The sequence below is a fragment of the Periophthalmus magnuspinnatus genome, chromosome 5 (assembly GCF_009829125.3).
Source record: "Periophthalmus magnuspinnatus isolate fPerMag1 chromosome 5, fPerMag1.2.pri, whole genome shotgun sequence".
NCBI lineage: Eukaryota > Metazoa > Chordata > Actinopteri > Gobiiformes > Gobiidae > Periophthalmus > Periophthalmus magnuspinnatus.
Genome location: NC_047130.1, coordinates 17,369,768 through 17,385,835, shown reverse-complemented (window position 1 = coordinate 17,385,835; position 16,068 = coordinate 17,369,768). Strand labels below are relative to the sequence as shown.

At 42.3% G+C, this 16,068-nt stretch overlaps 1 protein-coding gene across 1 annotated transcript in view; it reads left to right on the top strand.

Annotated features, from left to right (window-relative positions):
• Positions 1 to 1,699: 1,699 nt before the first annotated feature.
• Positions 1,700 to 16,068, top strand: part of LOC117371683 (low-density lipoprotein receptor-related protein 1-like) — a 258,778-nt gene continuing 244,409 nt past the window's right edge. Inside the window, exon 1 of the mRNA XM_055222032.1 lies at positions 1,700 to 2,252. Coding sequence (XP_055078007.1) covers positions 2,174 to 2,252 — 79 coding nt within the window. The 5' untranslated portion in view covers positions 1,700 to 2,173. The remainder of the gene's footprint in view (positions 2,253 to 16,068) is intronic.

Here is a 16,068-nt window from a genome sequence, read left to right as displayed (position 1 = left end):
GATTAGGAAAAGTTTGAAGGCCTTGAAGGGAGCGATTCAGGACGTAGCGGAAATTGTGTTCGAACATATGGGCAAGAAGGGTTTGTGTAATCATCTAAAGAATTAGAACGTATATGAGTTTACGCGAGGATAAACGGAGCCGAGGGGGTAAGAACTGAAGAACGCTGAGATGTAAAGGGACAAACACTGTTGGATTTAAAAGGAGCCATTTTTTGGGACAACACCAAGGGACAGTTTAGACAGTTTAGGTAAAGAAAGTTGTAACTGGATTTAAAGTTAATTTAGAAGTTCATTACGTGGTTTCAGTGGCGTGAATCTCAGGACATCAATACACCGAGGTACTGTCCATTCAAGCCTGGCTATGCTTCTGTTGTAGGGAGTATTATACCTGCCTATCAGATCCTCTCAGTCTTTTAAAGGGCCCAAATTACACAGTTTTTAAAAAAAAAAAAAATCTATGTTCTAATGTTGTTTCCTCATCACAAACAGACCTGGAGTTGTGTTTTGTTTCATTCACACATGTTTAACACAAAAACTCTGCATATGAAAACACTCTGTTCCACCTTGTGATGTCATGTGGTAATACAGGAAGTGCTCCACTATGTTTTTAAACTCCACACACCTTCACTAGAATCATTTGGATCATTTCAGCCCTGGAATTGCCCATCTTTACTGAACTAAAGGTGAAAAGGTAGATGTTAACTTGAAAACTGCCACTTCATGACATCATAAGGTGGAACAGAGGATTTTGAGCTTTGGAGATATAGACAGACTAACAATAAAGGATTACTCAAACATGTGTAAATGCAGCAAAAACACAATTCCAGGTGTGTTTTTGAGGAGGTAACAGTGTTATAACCTGATTTAAAGCTCACAAGAGTCCATTTTGTGTAATATAGGACCTGTAAGCTCTTTTTCGGACACTCGTGGACTTGTTCTGTGGTCACAACAGTGGCGTCTTGTGAGGTAAACTGAAGGAGACACGGCTCTGTGCCACTGGCCGTACCCGCTCGTCAATGCCCCACTTCATCAGATCTCAGACGCTCAGCAGGGCCGGGCCTGGTTAGAACTCGGATGGACGACTGCAGAGACGAGCCAGTCACTCTAGTGGAAACTGCTGCTGTGTCCTTCAGCAAGACACTTCACCCACATTATCTAGTGTGGCTCCAATTCCACAGATTCCATCAGTCTACCCCTTTGCCTTACTGTGAACGGCCTCACCTTTTCACAGATCTGACCTGTAACGCGCTATCATCTGCTTATCTCAGTGGAAATGGATAATGGATGGATTTAATGCCATGCTGTGGAACATTCTCGCCAAAGCAATAATAATGTCAATGGAAACAGGCAGGTGTTGAGTTCTCCATCAGAAAAGTGCCATAGTACAGCTTTAAGAGAGAAAATTATGTGAGGATTTGGGAAAAATGGAGAATGTAAGAATGTAATATGGCGCGTAATAAGCTGTAAGAGCCAGATTTAGGGTCATAGCCGGGGTTAAGGAGTCTGTCAGGGGTGTAGGACAGATTTGGAAGGTGCTTTCTAGTGCGCGCGGGGCAGGGGCGGGGGGTGTGAGGGCAGGGGCGGGGGGTGAGGGGGGGCGAAAGGGGGCGAGCCTGAGCGCCTCTGTGTGCCCACGTCACGGAGCTCTGAGTGGGACCGTACGAGCGCCTTCCCCCGGCTCCACTCTCCAAGCGTCCACCCAGCGGCGCGCACAGACAACACAACAAACCGCCTCCGAGTGCTCGTTCCCCCGGCGTGAGAGAACCACAACACCCCCGGGGCCAAGAAGAAGCGCATGCTCCCGTGGCACCGCCAGCTCCACCAGCTCCACCAGCTCCAGCAGCAGCCACACGTCGCTCCGTGCCTGCCCGTGGGCTAGCTCGATGCTCTGCCTGCCTGCTGGCCTTTGTGACGGGGCTGTGCGGGCATCCGAGCGGGCAGCCCTCACCCAAACGCGTGCATGGTTGTGGATACGCGGGGCTGGATTCCTCTGCGCTTCGTTTTTCGCTTTGACACCGGAGCAGGACTAGTGTGCGCGCAGAGTGGGCACTGGACAGCGGTTTTTACGCATCTTTCCTTGTGTTTTCCTCGGCTTGGACAGAGAACCCCAAAATCCAGGACGCAATTGATGACTAATTCCCCTTGATCCACGTAAAAGCCGTAGCGTTGCAACATGCTGGCAGCCGGGTTGGTCGTGTTTGGATTGTTGCACAGTTTTGAAGTAGTGGCTCCTGCAGTCTCCTCTATTGATGGTAAGATGAATGCACAACACAGGGTAATGTTTGTGGTCTGAACTCCCATTTGGATACATGGAAAAGTGTGTTTCCTTAAGCAGCGTGGAGGCAGAGACTGTGATGATGACAGGAGCGAGGCTATAGGAGCGCTCTTTTGTCTGTCTGAACGTGCCACATGTGAATCTTGCAATGTCACAGCAGTGCTCCCTCGCGCATGCATGCACGCACAACTGTATAATGTATAGACAGGCCCCATACACGTTACAACCACGTACACTGCACCATTATATTGCATTTTTGTATTTACGTGCTTAACACTAAATGGGTATTTCCTTATAATGGCTGTGTTTGTCTATTGGGCTGTGTTAAACCGAGGGCAAAATAATAACAGCTTTATAATGAAATTTGAGATTATTCTTGGTGTGGAAAGACTAAATCAGGACTAAACCCTAAAAGAAATATAGTAAAACAGTTGTCATTCCTGTTTATTTAGAGAGTAAATTTTGAGATTTCGAAATTAGAGTTCATTATATCCACTTTTTGTCCTAATTTGGATCAGTTTTTGCAGTGGAAATTATATAGTCCACTTTATAACCTGGTTTAGTCCTAGATTAGACCTGGAATAGTCCTGTTATAGACCTGGTTTAGTCCTAGATTAGACCTGGAATAGTCCTGTTATAGACCTGGTTTAGTCCTAGATTTGACCTGGAATAGTCCTGTTATAGACCTGGTTTAGTCCGAGATTAGACCTGAAATAGTCCTGTTATAGACCTGGTTTAGTCCTAGATTAGACCTGGAATAGTCCTGTTATAGACCTGGTTTTGTCCTAGATTAGACCTGGAATAATCCTGTTATAGACCTGGTTTAGTCCTAGATTAGACCTGGAATAGTTCTGTTATAGACCTGGTTTAGTCCTAGATTAGACCCAGAATAGTCCTGTTACAGACCTGGTTTAGACCAAGATTAGACCTGGTTTGTTCCTAGAATGGACCTGGAATAGTCCTGTTATAGACCTGGTTTAGACCTAGATTAGACCTGGTTTGGTCCTAGATTAGACCTGGAATAGTCCTGTTATAGACCTGGTTCAGTCCGAGATTAGACCTGAAATAGTCCTGTTATAGACCTGGTTTACTCCTAGATTAGACCCAGAATAGTCCTTTTACAGACCTGGTTTAGACCAAGATTAGACCTGGTTTGGTCCTAGAATGGACCTGGAATAGTCCTGTTATAGACCTGGTTTAGACCTGGTGGTACTCAGAAAACCAAATCTTATTAAAGACCAGTTTGAGCCACTGACTTAATAAACAGCACAAAAACATTCCTCCAGTTAGCTACTGTCTCTATAACTACATCTGAAATTACATAGTACAAGTTATAAATGTACTTTGCTTATAAATCAATATGGTTATTATTGTGACAGACTGATTTACCACCTTGTGATGTCATGAAGTGGTAGTTTTTAAGTCTTCTTTTACATTTAGTTCAGTAGAGATTGGCAATTCCAGAGCTGAAATGATCCAAATGATTCTAGTGAAGGTGTGTGGAGTTTAAAAACACAGTGAAGGACTTCCTGTATTACCACATGATGACATCACAAGGTGGAACAGAGTGTTTTCAGTGTGAGAGAAGAGCTCGGTCTAAATATGCAGGGTTTGTGTGTTAAACATGTGTGAATGAAACAAACACAACTCCAGGTCTCTTTGTGATGAAGAAACAACTTTATAACATAGATCAGAAAAAAGCCGCCGTTTCAGTTTTCTTAGACTTTCTGCTGCAGGAAAAACACAACATGAGACTACCTAAACAACTGAAACTCATACAGATCTGAAGCAATAGAAGTGCAAAGTGAAGCAGTGGCCTTGTGTTGTAAAGTCTATATGTGCTTGCAAATGTTTTTATAAGGAGCCATCTGTAAATCATGGCAACAGACAACAGATGAAAACTAGCCTTTTGGCTAATTCTGGCATGGTAAACAGTTACTGTTGGTCAACATGCACTGTCCGCTATAAATAAATAAATTAAATAAATAAATATGTCACTGTCTGCTTTTGTCCTGTCCCCTTTAAATAAACAAATGCATCAATAAATAAAGACCAGTTTAAATCCCAGACAGGCCTGTCACTAAAACCACTGTATCAACTCATCGTTCACTACATGAAAGATGGAACTGTATTTTTGCTGTCAGTATTTATCATGTGTACATTTTCTTTGCGCTACTTGGACATTTCTGGTTATTTTTTGGCGATATGATGGTTGATGATGATTTAAGCTCTAAAAGGTTGAATTATTAACGTCTATGACTCATTACAAATGAAAAATAACGACTAAAGTGTTTAAGTCTGCTGTTTATTTATTTCACCTCATGATTTTTAACAATATTGTAAATTTAGAATAGTTTTTGTGGTTTAAATCTGTTCTTGGGTTTTTGTGTCAGAGAAAAGAAAAGAGAAAGGGAGAGAAGAGCGAGATGGAGAGAGAAGAGAGAGAGAGTAGTGTGAGGGAAAGAGAAGAGAGGGAGAGAGAGGAGAGAGAAGAAAGAAAGAGTAGAGAGAGGGAGAGAGCATAGAGGGAGAGAGAAGTGAGAAAAAGTAGAGAGAGGGAGAGAAAAGAGAGAAAGAGTAGAAAGAAAGAGCGACAAGAGTAGAGAGAGGGAGAGAGATGAGAGACAATAGAGAAAGAGCAGAGAGAGGGAGAAGAGAGGGAGAGCGAAGAGAGAGAGTAGAGAGAGGGAGAGAGATGAGAGACGATAGAGAAAGAGTACAGAGATTGAGAGCGAAGAGAGAAAGAGCAGAGAGAGGGAGAGAGAAGAGAAGGAGAGACAAGAAAGACAATAGAGAAAGTGTAGAAAGAAGGAGAGAGAAGAGAGAAAGAGTAGAAGAGAGGGAGAGAGAAGAGAGAAAGTAGAGAGAGGGAGAGACAAGAGAGAAAGAGTAGAGAGAGGGAGAGAGAAGAGAGGGGGAGACCAGAGAGACAAGAGAGAAAAAGTAGAGAGAGGAAGAGAAGGAGAGAGAAGTGATGGAGAGAGAGAAGACAGGGAGAGAGAAGAGAGAGTAGAGAAAGGGAGAGAAGAGAGGGAGAGAGAGAGAAGAAGATGAGAGGGAAGGAGAGAGACAAGAGAGGAGAGGGAGAGAGTAGAAAGAGAGAAAAAAGAGAGAATAGCGATGGAAGAGATGGAGAAGGAGAGAGAGTAGTGAATGGGAGAGAGAAGAGAGAGAAGAAAGTAGAGAGAGATACAAACTAACGACTGACATGTTCCATTCAGATATTTATTTATCGCAGCTCATGATTTTTAACAGTATTGCAGATTTATAATAGTTTTTGTGGTTTAAATCTGTGTGTGTGTCAGTGACATAAGTCAGTTTCAATATTATCGTTTATTGTCTGCATTTACTTCAGCGATACATCAAACTTCAAAATGTATGATCGTGACAGGCCATGGCGCGTGAATCGGACTGATACCTCTCTATTTCAAAAACACAGAGGTATATATACGCTAAATGCTATGATGCTATTTCTTGTCAGACTCCAGGCTCCAACAGGTGAACTTTACTTTCCAGTTTCCAGTCGTGATTCAGTCCAGTCCCAGCTGAACCTCTGCTGTTGCTGTGACACACTTCTCCTGTTCAGTGTGATTGACCGTCAGACAGGGCTTTATTATGATGTCACCCGCAAAGTCAAATGAAAATATATCATTATGTGAAGAATTATGCAAGTCAAAGCAACACCTACACTTGTGTTCACTTTATGGAGCTGTTATGAGGGTCAGCACTGCACGATTGCACAACATGATGCAATATCAACCACAACACACAACTTTTAGTACGGAAAGTACTCAGGCCACGATGTCCCTGCAGAACACAGTGTGGAACTAGTTATATAATTAATTCTGTCAAGGGTCAAAAATCAGATACTAATCGATATGGAAACTAGTATCAAAACTAGAGACTCGTTTGAGCAAAAGGAGCATTTTTAATATTCATCGTGGTATCAGAATCGGTATTGAGTGACTCCTTAGTATTGAAATCAAGTTTGAAATGTTAGTATCGTGACAACATAGTAATTGTTTTGTCATAATAATAACCATATCACTGTACTGTGTCCTGTATGCCTTTATGGAGGTAACTTTTTATTTTTATTTAGTTTATTTGTAGGCTACTATATTAACATTTGAGATGTACAGGGTCAAATAATTCCAAATGATAGATACTAACTAAGATCAGGTATTTATGTGTATGTATATGTATTTATTATGTCAGTAAAGGTCCTATATTACACAAAACTGACTCTCGTGAGCTTTAAGTCATGTTATAATGTTATTACCACCTCAAAAACAGACCTGGAGTTGTGTTTTGTTTCATTCACACATGTTTGAGTAACACTTTATTATTAGTCTGTAACATCTCCAAAGCTCAAAATGCTCTGTTCCACTTTGTGATGTCATGAAGTGGTAGTTTTCAAGTTAATAGCTCCTTTTACCTTTAGTTCAGTAGAGATTGACAATTCCAGGGCTGAACTGATCCAAATGATTCTAGTGAAGGTGTGTGGAGTTTAAAAACACTGTGGAGCATTTCCTGTATTACCACATGATGACATCACAAGGTGGAACAGAGTGTTTTCAGTTTGAGAGAAGAACTGGCCTGTTTTTGATGAGGAAGCAACATTAGAACAGATCAGAAAATAGAGTAATATGGGGTCTTTCCACTTAAGTCCATATAGTGATTATTACAACAGGCCTAACCAAGAGAGACCCTTTTATAGCATTCAGTGTGTACCTCTATGTGTTTTTTATACAGAGAGAGTCAGTCAGTCTGGTCCCCACGCCCACATGCTCATCGTCCAATCAGATTTGTTTATTTCAGTGACTCATGTGAAAGAAAGGAGCTCATTGGTCTCCATCATTTACAAACAAAATCACATTTCTCTCCCGTCAGATTAACAGTTTACTTCTTCGCTCATTGATTTTCTTCTCGTGAGCAGCCATATTTGTTTTGATACAAATAGACCATGCATGTCCCTGATTGGCTAATCCACCTGTCAGTCACACCCATCTGGAAACAGGGAGATTCACTGGTGAACAGGTCCACAAGTGTTAAAGAAGTGTGTGTTCTGCATCGTACAGGTGACACGCTATAACTCCATCCTCAGACCCAATGCAATACAAAGAGAACAAAGAGAACAAAGAGAACAATAGGCCTAGCCAAGATGCTAATAGGTGTGAAATCACTCATTAGGGGCTTGAATGACTATGCTAAGAAGGATTCAGGCACAGTGCGCACTTAGAGTAACACAATAGACCTAGCCCACAAACAGAAACTGTAAACAAAAGCTGTTTCCAGGTTCAGTGTAGTTCGCTCCCTCCTTTCAGACAGTCAGCCAAACGTCTTTACTCCAACAACGATTTGTCCAGTTGACAGATTTTATTTTTGTTTTGCTATAGATCAGACCTGGACGACTGAGAGATTACACAGATACCTCCAGAAAGTTGCGTAATTTACCTTTAATACAAAAAAACAATTGTATTTTTTACTTCAATATTTTGGAGTAAAACCGTGATCCAAATGTTAAAACAATAATAATGATATAACGATAATCTTTCCTCATTTTTCTTACCAGTGTTAGCAAAAGGCCTTGTATCTCAGCCCGTTTAGCGCTAAAGCCTGATACGCGTTGCCTTGAGAGCTGTTGTTTACACTGGGTTCACACTGAGCTCACGTGGCTCCTCCTCTGACCTTGTTCTTGCACCTCACGACTTCTGGAAACGATTATGCTTTTTACAGTCTCGCTCTGCCCGTGTTAGTGTGAAAGAATTTACCCCAGTCTAGGTTTTGTTTTCACAAAATAGCAGACATCCTGGCTTTAAAACGTGTCCAAAAATGTGTCCGAACGTCTCGAATGTAAGAAAAAGTGCAACTACAGATCACCATTTTGGCCAAAATACCCCTGCTCTTTGAAGCCGTGGCTCCGTGTGTCTGGATCTGCGCTTTTCCAATGGCTCTGATGAGGGATAAAAAGCCTGGGTTCATGTAATGTCGTATCCTTTTAAACTGTCCGTAGTTCAAAATGGAGCTGGAGGATTCTATGGGAGGATTCTGGTGGACGCTGTAGTCAAAGGTGAGAGGCCAAAGGTCAAAGGCAATTTTGTTCAAATACATGCGGGAAAAACGCTTCTTGCCCAAGTACAGATCTATTATGTAAAGCAGCTCTTGAGGTCAATATAAGTCCACTGTGCACTGTCTGCATCTAAATATAAAACGTTTTACTGTCAGAAAGAAAATCAGAAAGTGCGCAGTTAGCATGCTAGTTGGTGTTAGTGTTACAGCTCTGGATCTGACCCAAGTGTACCCGCTGATACCAATACCAGACCGATACCGCATAGTGTGAAGAAGTAGACTGAGACACGTTTTAAGTTGTGTAGTTCTGATACCACTTACTTTGGATCTGATCCGATACCGATACTTGACCATAGTGTACGCGCTGATACCGATACTGCATAGTGTGAAGAAGTAAACTAAGGCATGTTTAAAATTGTGTTGTTCTGATACCACTTATGTTGGATCTGACTCAAAACCGCCACTTGACCTTAATATACTCACTGATACCCATACCAGGCCGATACCGCATAGTGTGAATAAATAGACTAAGGCATGTTTTAAGTAGTGTTTTTCTGATACCTTTTTTTTAATCCCATACCGATACTTGGCCTTAGTGTACTCACAATGCCAATACCTGACCAATACCGCATCGTGTTAAAAAGTAGACCAAGGCATGTTTTAAGCAGTGTTGTTCCGATACCTTTTTTTTAATCCGATACTTTGCCTTAGTGTACTCGCTGATACCGATACCAGTTTGACACAGCATAGTGTGAAGAAGTAGGCTAAGGCACGTTTTAAGTAGTTTTGTTCCGATACCTTTTTGTATAGATTTGATCTGATACCAAAAGTGCGCAGTTAGCATGCTAGTTGGTGTTAGTGTTACAGCTCTGGATCTGACCCAAGTGTACCCGCTGATACCGATACCAGACCGATACTGCATAGTGTGAAGAAGTAGGCTAAGGCACGTTTTAAGTAGTTTTGTTCCGATACCTTTTTGTATACCGTAAATTTCGGATTATAAGCCGCTACTTTTTTTCCACGCTTTGAACCCTGCGGCTTGTACAGCAGTGCGGCTTATTTATGGATTTTTTACTGGATAACGGCCCCTGGGTTTTATTTTCACGGACAAGCCTTCTACACGTGGCAGATAAATATGGCAAAAACAACTTAAGTGCATTAAAAAAATACAACTCACCATAGCGCTGCATCAGAGGGAGCCCTGCGCTGATTATGTGATTATGTGTACTCTGCTCCGCAGTTTCTTTCAAAAACTCTAAAGGCGTATCGTTTAATCCCAGGTGCTTATTCTCCATATGCCAAAGCAGTTTTGAAGGTTTCATTGCCTTATTTGCTTTTCCCGTATGTTACGCAGAGCGGACTGTGCGCGTGAGTCACCTGCAGCGACAAACCCAGGTTTTAAGTAGGCATTGTCTGTTAAATTTATCTTTCTTTTTCTTGGAGGTGTAGTCTCCTCTTCTGGCTCCTCAGTTGTCCTTTTACCCTTTGTTAAAAGCTCTCCAAAGACTTTTGTTTTGGCTCATTTTCACTCGCTTGTGGCTCTAGTTTTGTGCGTCGTGTCTGATGTGTTATACGTGATACGTCACCGCGGAGACAAGAGCAGATAATAAACTTGCTACTACATCAAATAGATTTCTGTGGCGATTTCCAGCAGGATTTTCATGATACATCTATGGACGAGCTTATTAGTGCGTCATTAGGGACGGGCCAAAGTTGCTCCTGACCCCTGTGCGCACAGCGTCTGAAAATCAGGGCTCTTTACGCAGGACTGTGAGCTGTGTCTGTGTCTGTGAGACGTGAGACGTGAGACGTGAGCGGTGTTTGTTTTGAACATTGTTCCGCGAGTGTGACGCTTATTTTGAGCAACGAAAAATAAGAAAATATAATTTTATTTTAAGATCATAATAATCTTCCAATTTAAACTACAACAAAAAAGAACTAACACAAATAAAATACACTTCAGCCACGCAGAGCCGCAGTATGAGGCTGAAAGAGGCGCATACGGCTCCGGAGCCGCGGGTTGCAGACTCCTGAAATAGAGCCACTGCACGTAAGCTCGACATCAATGAATCCAACTTGGTCAATGTAAAAGACGACAAAAGTTTTCAGAGGAAATAAAAGCAGATTTTCCGTTTTGGTGCAGTTTTATTTTCTAAACCTGCAGATGTGTTCATCCCGTGTTGTTGTCGTGTTGGTTCCAATTTTCAGGCACAGTTTAAAAAAAAAGCGTGTCAGTGCACCGTCTTTCTGTGTAAATATCTCATGTTACAATATGAAAACCTGCGGCTTTTATTCAGGTGCGGCTTATATATGTACAAAATTGATTTTCTCTTCAAATTTAGCTGGTGCGGCTTTTAATCAGGTGCGCTCTGTAGTCCGAAATTTACGGTAGATTTGATCTGATACCAAAAGTGCGCAGTTAGCATGCTAGTTGGTGTTAGTGTTACAGTTCTGGATCTGACCCAAGTGTACCCGCTGATACCGATACCAGACCGATACTTCATAGTGTGAAGAAGTAGACTAAGGCTCCTAAATTTTGCGGCAGGACAAGAGCAGACAATAACTCTAGTAAAAGTCTATCTCTAAAGCACATCTATGAGAATAAATGAGATTTTGAGACTAAAGTAACGATGGTGATGAGCTGTGCTGATTTAAGCGCTTTCTACTCGAGAGTGTGGATTAAAACAGCACGAGGTCCTTCGAAATATCTCAAACCCTCAGCCTGTTCACGTGAAACAAAAACTGGCATAAAGTCCAGTATCTTTACATGGTTGTATTACAGGATTTAGTCACAAAAAATCATTGTAGTTGGTCATACTTTTAAAGGTGCACTTTGTAACTTTTCTGGTGGAGAGTCTGCTACCTATTTGTCTCCATGGAGATGTTATTGCTTTGACAGGAATGTTTCACAGTATGGCATTAAACATACTCTGGAACATTCTCGCATACAGATAAAATGATCATTATCCGTTTATTTTAGGTTTCCACGATTTTGGGGGAAAATCGAATTGTTTGTTTGATTTTTTTTAAACAACTGAGATTTTGATCAGATTTGCGATTTTCAGAGATGTTAAATATGAACTGAACTCATACAGGATACAGTGGCTCAGTTGGTAGAGCATTTGTCTACTGAGCTGAACGTTGGCGCTTCCAATCCTGCTCTCGAGATAAACATCGTTGGTTGAGCGGTCAGATCCACTGAAACACAGATTGGCGGTGATATTATAGCTCCCACAGATGAATACTGCTGTTGTGTTATTGGGCAAGACACTTAACCCACCTCGCGCCAAGTGCCCGTGTACACTGGTGTGTGACTGTGTGTGTAAATGGGTGAGTGGTTCCTTGATGTAAAGCGCTTTGAGTGACTTGAAGGTGGAAAATCAGGCGCTATATCACAAGTTTGTAGAGCTGTCCAACTGGGAACAGCAAGATTTTGAAAAGACAAGATGTTTTGTTCTTCGCAGAGGACATAATGCCATCTAAATATATTTCTATAATGTAATGAACGCAACGTGTTTATGAAGGAGGCGTTAGAAGCAGCAGGAGGGAGTTTTCTCTGAGGGACGAGCAGAGATTTGAGAAAAGCTCCTTGCTGTGAACATGAAGCGTACGCTGTCACTTCAGATGTGTTACAAAAAGAGCAGAGGTGGAGGGTTTGAAGGACAATCCCAGGAGAACCAGACCTGTTACAAACAACAACATGAGCTTCAGCTGATAACAGACACGGTAAAGGAATGAGGACGTCTCGCAGCTCTTGTATCATGCTGGGGTAGTCTCTGAAGAGAAAACACATACCTCTGTTAACATTAAAGTAGTTTATATTAGCTGTAAGATTCATTGGATCGGTGCAATTCCAGCTCTCACAGATGAATGCTGTTGTTGTGTCCTTGGGCAAGACACTTAACCCCACCTCGCTCCCGGTGTCTGTGTGAATGTGTGAGTGGTTCCTTGATGTAAAGTGCTTTGAGCGACTTGAACGTGGAAAAGTCAAGCCAATCTAGTCATTTTTAGGCCAAATTGAGTATTCTGTATCTTTCTCTGGACCCTGCAGCATCTGTCGGCGTCATTGGCTCCTTCCTTGGCCAATCAGAAAGAGTCGTCAGCTGTTCATTTTTGTATTTTTCCGAAAACCCTGAAAAATAACAATTATGGGCAGACAGTTGCTATAAGGCTATAACAAATATGAATCAGTTAATAATAATAATAATACAGGCTTGTCAAAGCCTCTCAAAGCACTACACTATAGTCATTATTCATTCATTTCCACACTTGGTGATGTTAAGCTACTATATAGCCACAGCTGCCCTGGGGCAGACTGACGGAAGCAAGGCTGCCAATCTGTGCCATCGGCCCCTCTGACCACCACCTATCATTCGCACACACACCACTTTCATACTAGGCAATCTGGGTGAAGTGTCTTGCATAAGGACACAACGACAGAACTTGGTCCGAGCAGGACTCGATCCTCCAACCTTCAGGTTGGGGGACCAACACTCTAACCACTATCGCAGTTAAAGGTACAGTATGTCACTTTCAGGGGGTGGCGTGTCACCTGCATGATTCCATGGAAATAGAATAATGCAGCCAAAGTTTGGAACATTTTACATGGACATAGATATGTTTTATGCCATACTGCATTTCCATGGAAACAAGCAGAATAAGGCCCTCTTCCAGTCAAATTAGAGTCAGGTTTGTGGAGTAAGGACCATGTTTTTCTCTGTATTTCACTGCAATAAACAAAACCAAAGTGAAGTCTGTGTTTTGGCTAAAAAGTTCCATACTGTGGCTTTAACAAAGGATTCATAAATGGGCCCTGCATAGTATACTTTTCTCTAAACCCTAATTGTAACCGTAAACCCATAACCTAAATTGTAACGCTGCGTCTAAACTTCACTTCAAATGACCAAATGCAGCAGACTGTCCCCCCGGAGCTTACTGCACTGCTGTGATAAAGTATTTGCTCCCTTCGTAATTTCAGACTTTTTTGCATGTGTAACTGTTTCAGATCATCAAACAAATTTAAATATTAAACAAAGATAACCCAAGTAAACAGAAAATGCAGTTTTTCTGTGATGATTTTAAGATACTATGCAAATCTACATGATCCTGTGCGAAAAAGTAATTACCCCCCTTGTTAAATGATGAGGTAAATGTGATTAATCATACTGTGGAAATCTGAGTTCAGTTTCATAGCCACACCCAGGCCTGATGCTGCCAGACCTTTCAAATCAAGAGATCACTTAAATAAAACATGTCTGACAAAGTGAAGTCGGCCATATTGAACCCAAGACCTCCTGCCACGATCCAAAGAAATTAAGGAGCAGATAAGAAGAAAAGTAATTGACATGTTTCAAGCTCCCCTCCTATGCTCCCCTCTCGTATCCTCACACTCCTCCACTCATACTTCCGCCTCATACTTCTCCTCTCATATTCCCCCTCTCACACTCCTCTCATACTCCCCTCTCATAGTCCTCCTCTCTTGTCCCCCTCTCATACTCCTCCTCTCACAGTCCCCTCTTGCACTCTTCCTCTCATACTCCCCTCTCATATACCCCCTCTCATACTCCTCCTCTCACACTCCCCTCTTGCACTCCTCCTCTCATACTCCCCTCTCACACTCCCTCATACTTCCCCTCTCATTCTCCCCCTCTCATATATCCACTCATACTCCCCTCTCTTACTCCTCCTCTCATACTCCCTCTCTCACACTCCCCTCACTTACTCCACCTCTCATACTCCCCCTCTCATTCTCCTCCTCTCATATACCCCCTCATACTCTTCCTCTCATACTCCCCTCTCATATACCCCCTCTCATACTCCTCCTCTCACACTCCCCTCTCGTACTCCTCCTCTCACACTCCCCTCTTGTACTCCTCCTCTCATACTCCCCTCTCACACTCCCTCATACTTCCCCTCTCATTCTCCCCCTCTCATACTCCTCTTCTCATACTCCTCTTCTCATGTCCCCCTCTCACACTCCCCCTCTCATACTCCCTCTCTCACACTCCCCTCTCATTCTCCCCCTCTCATACTCCTCCTCTCATATCCCCCTGTCCTCTCCTCCTCTCATACTCCCCTCTCACACTCCCCCTCTTATACTCCTCCTCTCACACTCCCCCTCTCACACTCCTCCTCTCATTCTCCCCCTCTCATACTCCTCCTCTCATATACCCCATCATACTCCTCCTCTCATACTCCCCTCTCACACTCCCCCTCTCATACTCCTCCTCTCACACTCCCCCTCTCATATCCCCCTGTCTCCTCTGTCACGGCCTGCTCTTTTGGCCTGCAGCACACTGTCCACTGGCTCTGGTTTAATTGGACTCAAACTGCACTGAAAAACGCCTAATGGGGCTCCAACTAACAGCTCCTATGAAAAACCCACATAGATCTGCACTCTGCTCAAATCACTCTCAGAGAAGATCCAGGGCCATTTACTGTAGCGCCAAATCATCAATGAAAGACAATTTGAATCGTTGCAATCAACAAAGACCACAGACTTTGCTGTTCTTTTCAAAAACATAATCAAAATGGGTTTAATTGTTGATTAAGGATATAAATAAGGCAGATTTACACTTTGTGACATCTAACACAAAAAATAGTCAGATTACTTACTCCAAAAGATTATCATGGCCAAAATAACTGAAATAAACAATTATATTATTATTAAAGTGGCTAACAGTTAAAAAAAAAATGTTGTGGATATGAATAATTCTAATGTTTTTTAATGTTCTGAATAAGTTACATATTTAAACTTTTTATATAATTGTATTTTGTTATCAGTCAAAATAAGTACAATCTAGCGGAGAAGATTATGACTGAGCAGTCAACAGAAATTTGGGGGGCCGGGGCAAGAAGCTTCACATGGGCCCCCCTCTAATACAAATTAATAGGAAGAGAGTCCAATTCTGGGCCCCTAAGAGTCTGGGGCCTGAGACAACAGACCACTTTGTAGGCCTGCCGGAAAAATTACTATAATGAACAATAGTTTTTGGGGGTCAGTAATTTTTTTGTGAGGACTTTTTCTTTCAGACCATCAATCAGAAAGTCGCATAGTGCATCTTTATAGAAATACCATACAGTAAACAAAAAAACAAAACACAATATTTGTCAGATAAATTCCAAAAACTGATGACTTTCCATTTTTACTGCGATCTAAATCTTGATTTAAAGGTCCCCTATGTAACGTTTCTGGTCGGGGGTCCACCTGTTTGACTCTATGTAGATGTTGGTGCTTTGCCGGGGATGTCTCACAATATAGCATTAAACTTCTCTAAGACCTGACCTGTAACTTGGCCTGATGCTGTCACCTGCTTGTCGTCATGGAGATAGATGCGTTTAATACCATACTCATGGAACATTATGGAAAAAAGCTATAACATCCGTCTCAATATTTGTCCGATTAAAGTCACAAACACTTTCTGTTTACTACGAATTATCCACCCAGACTGTTCCTTTTTTGCTTTTTCAAATTTTCCCATTCACTGAACATCTGTGGTTTGAATCTCAGTTCCCCTCTCCTCTGTGCTCCTGTCTGCTCCTGTCAGCTCCACTCCCTTCCTGTCTGATCCTGTCTGATCCTGTCTGCTCCTCTATCCTCCTGCCTGCTCTTGTCTGCTCCTGTCTATTCCTCTCTGCTCCTGCCTGCTCCCGCCTTCTCACGTCTGCTCCTCTCTCCTCTTGTCTGCTCCTATCTAATCCTCTCTGCACTTGCCTGCTCCTGT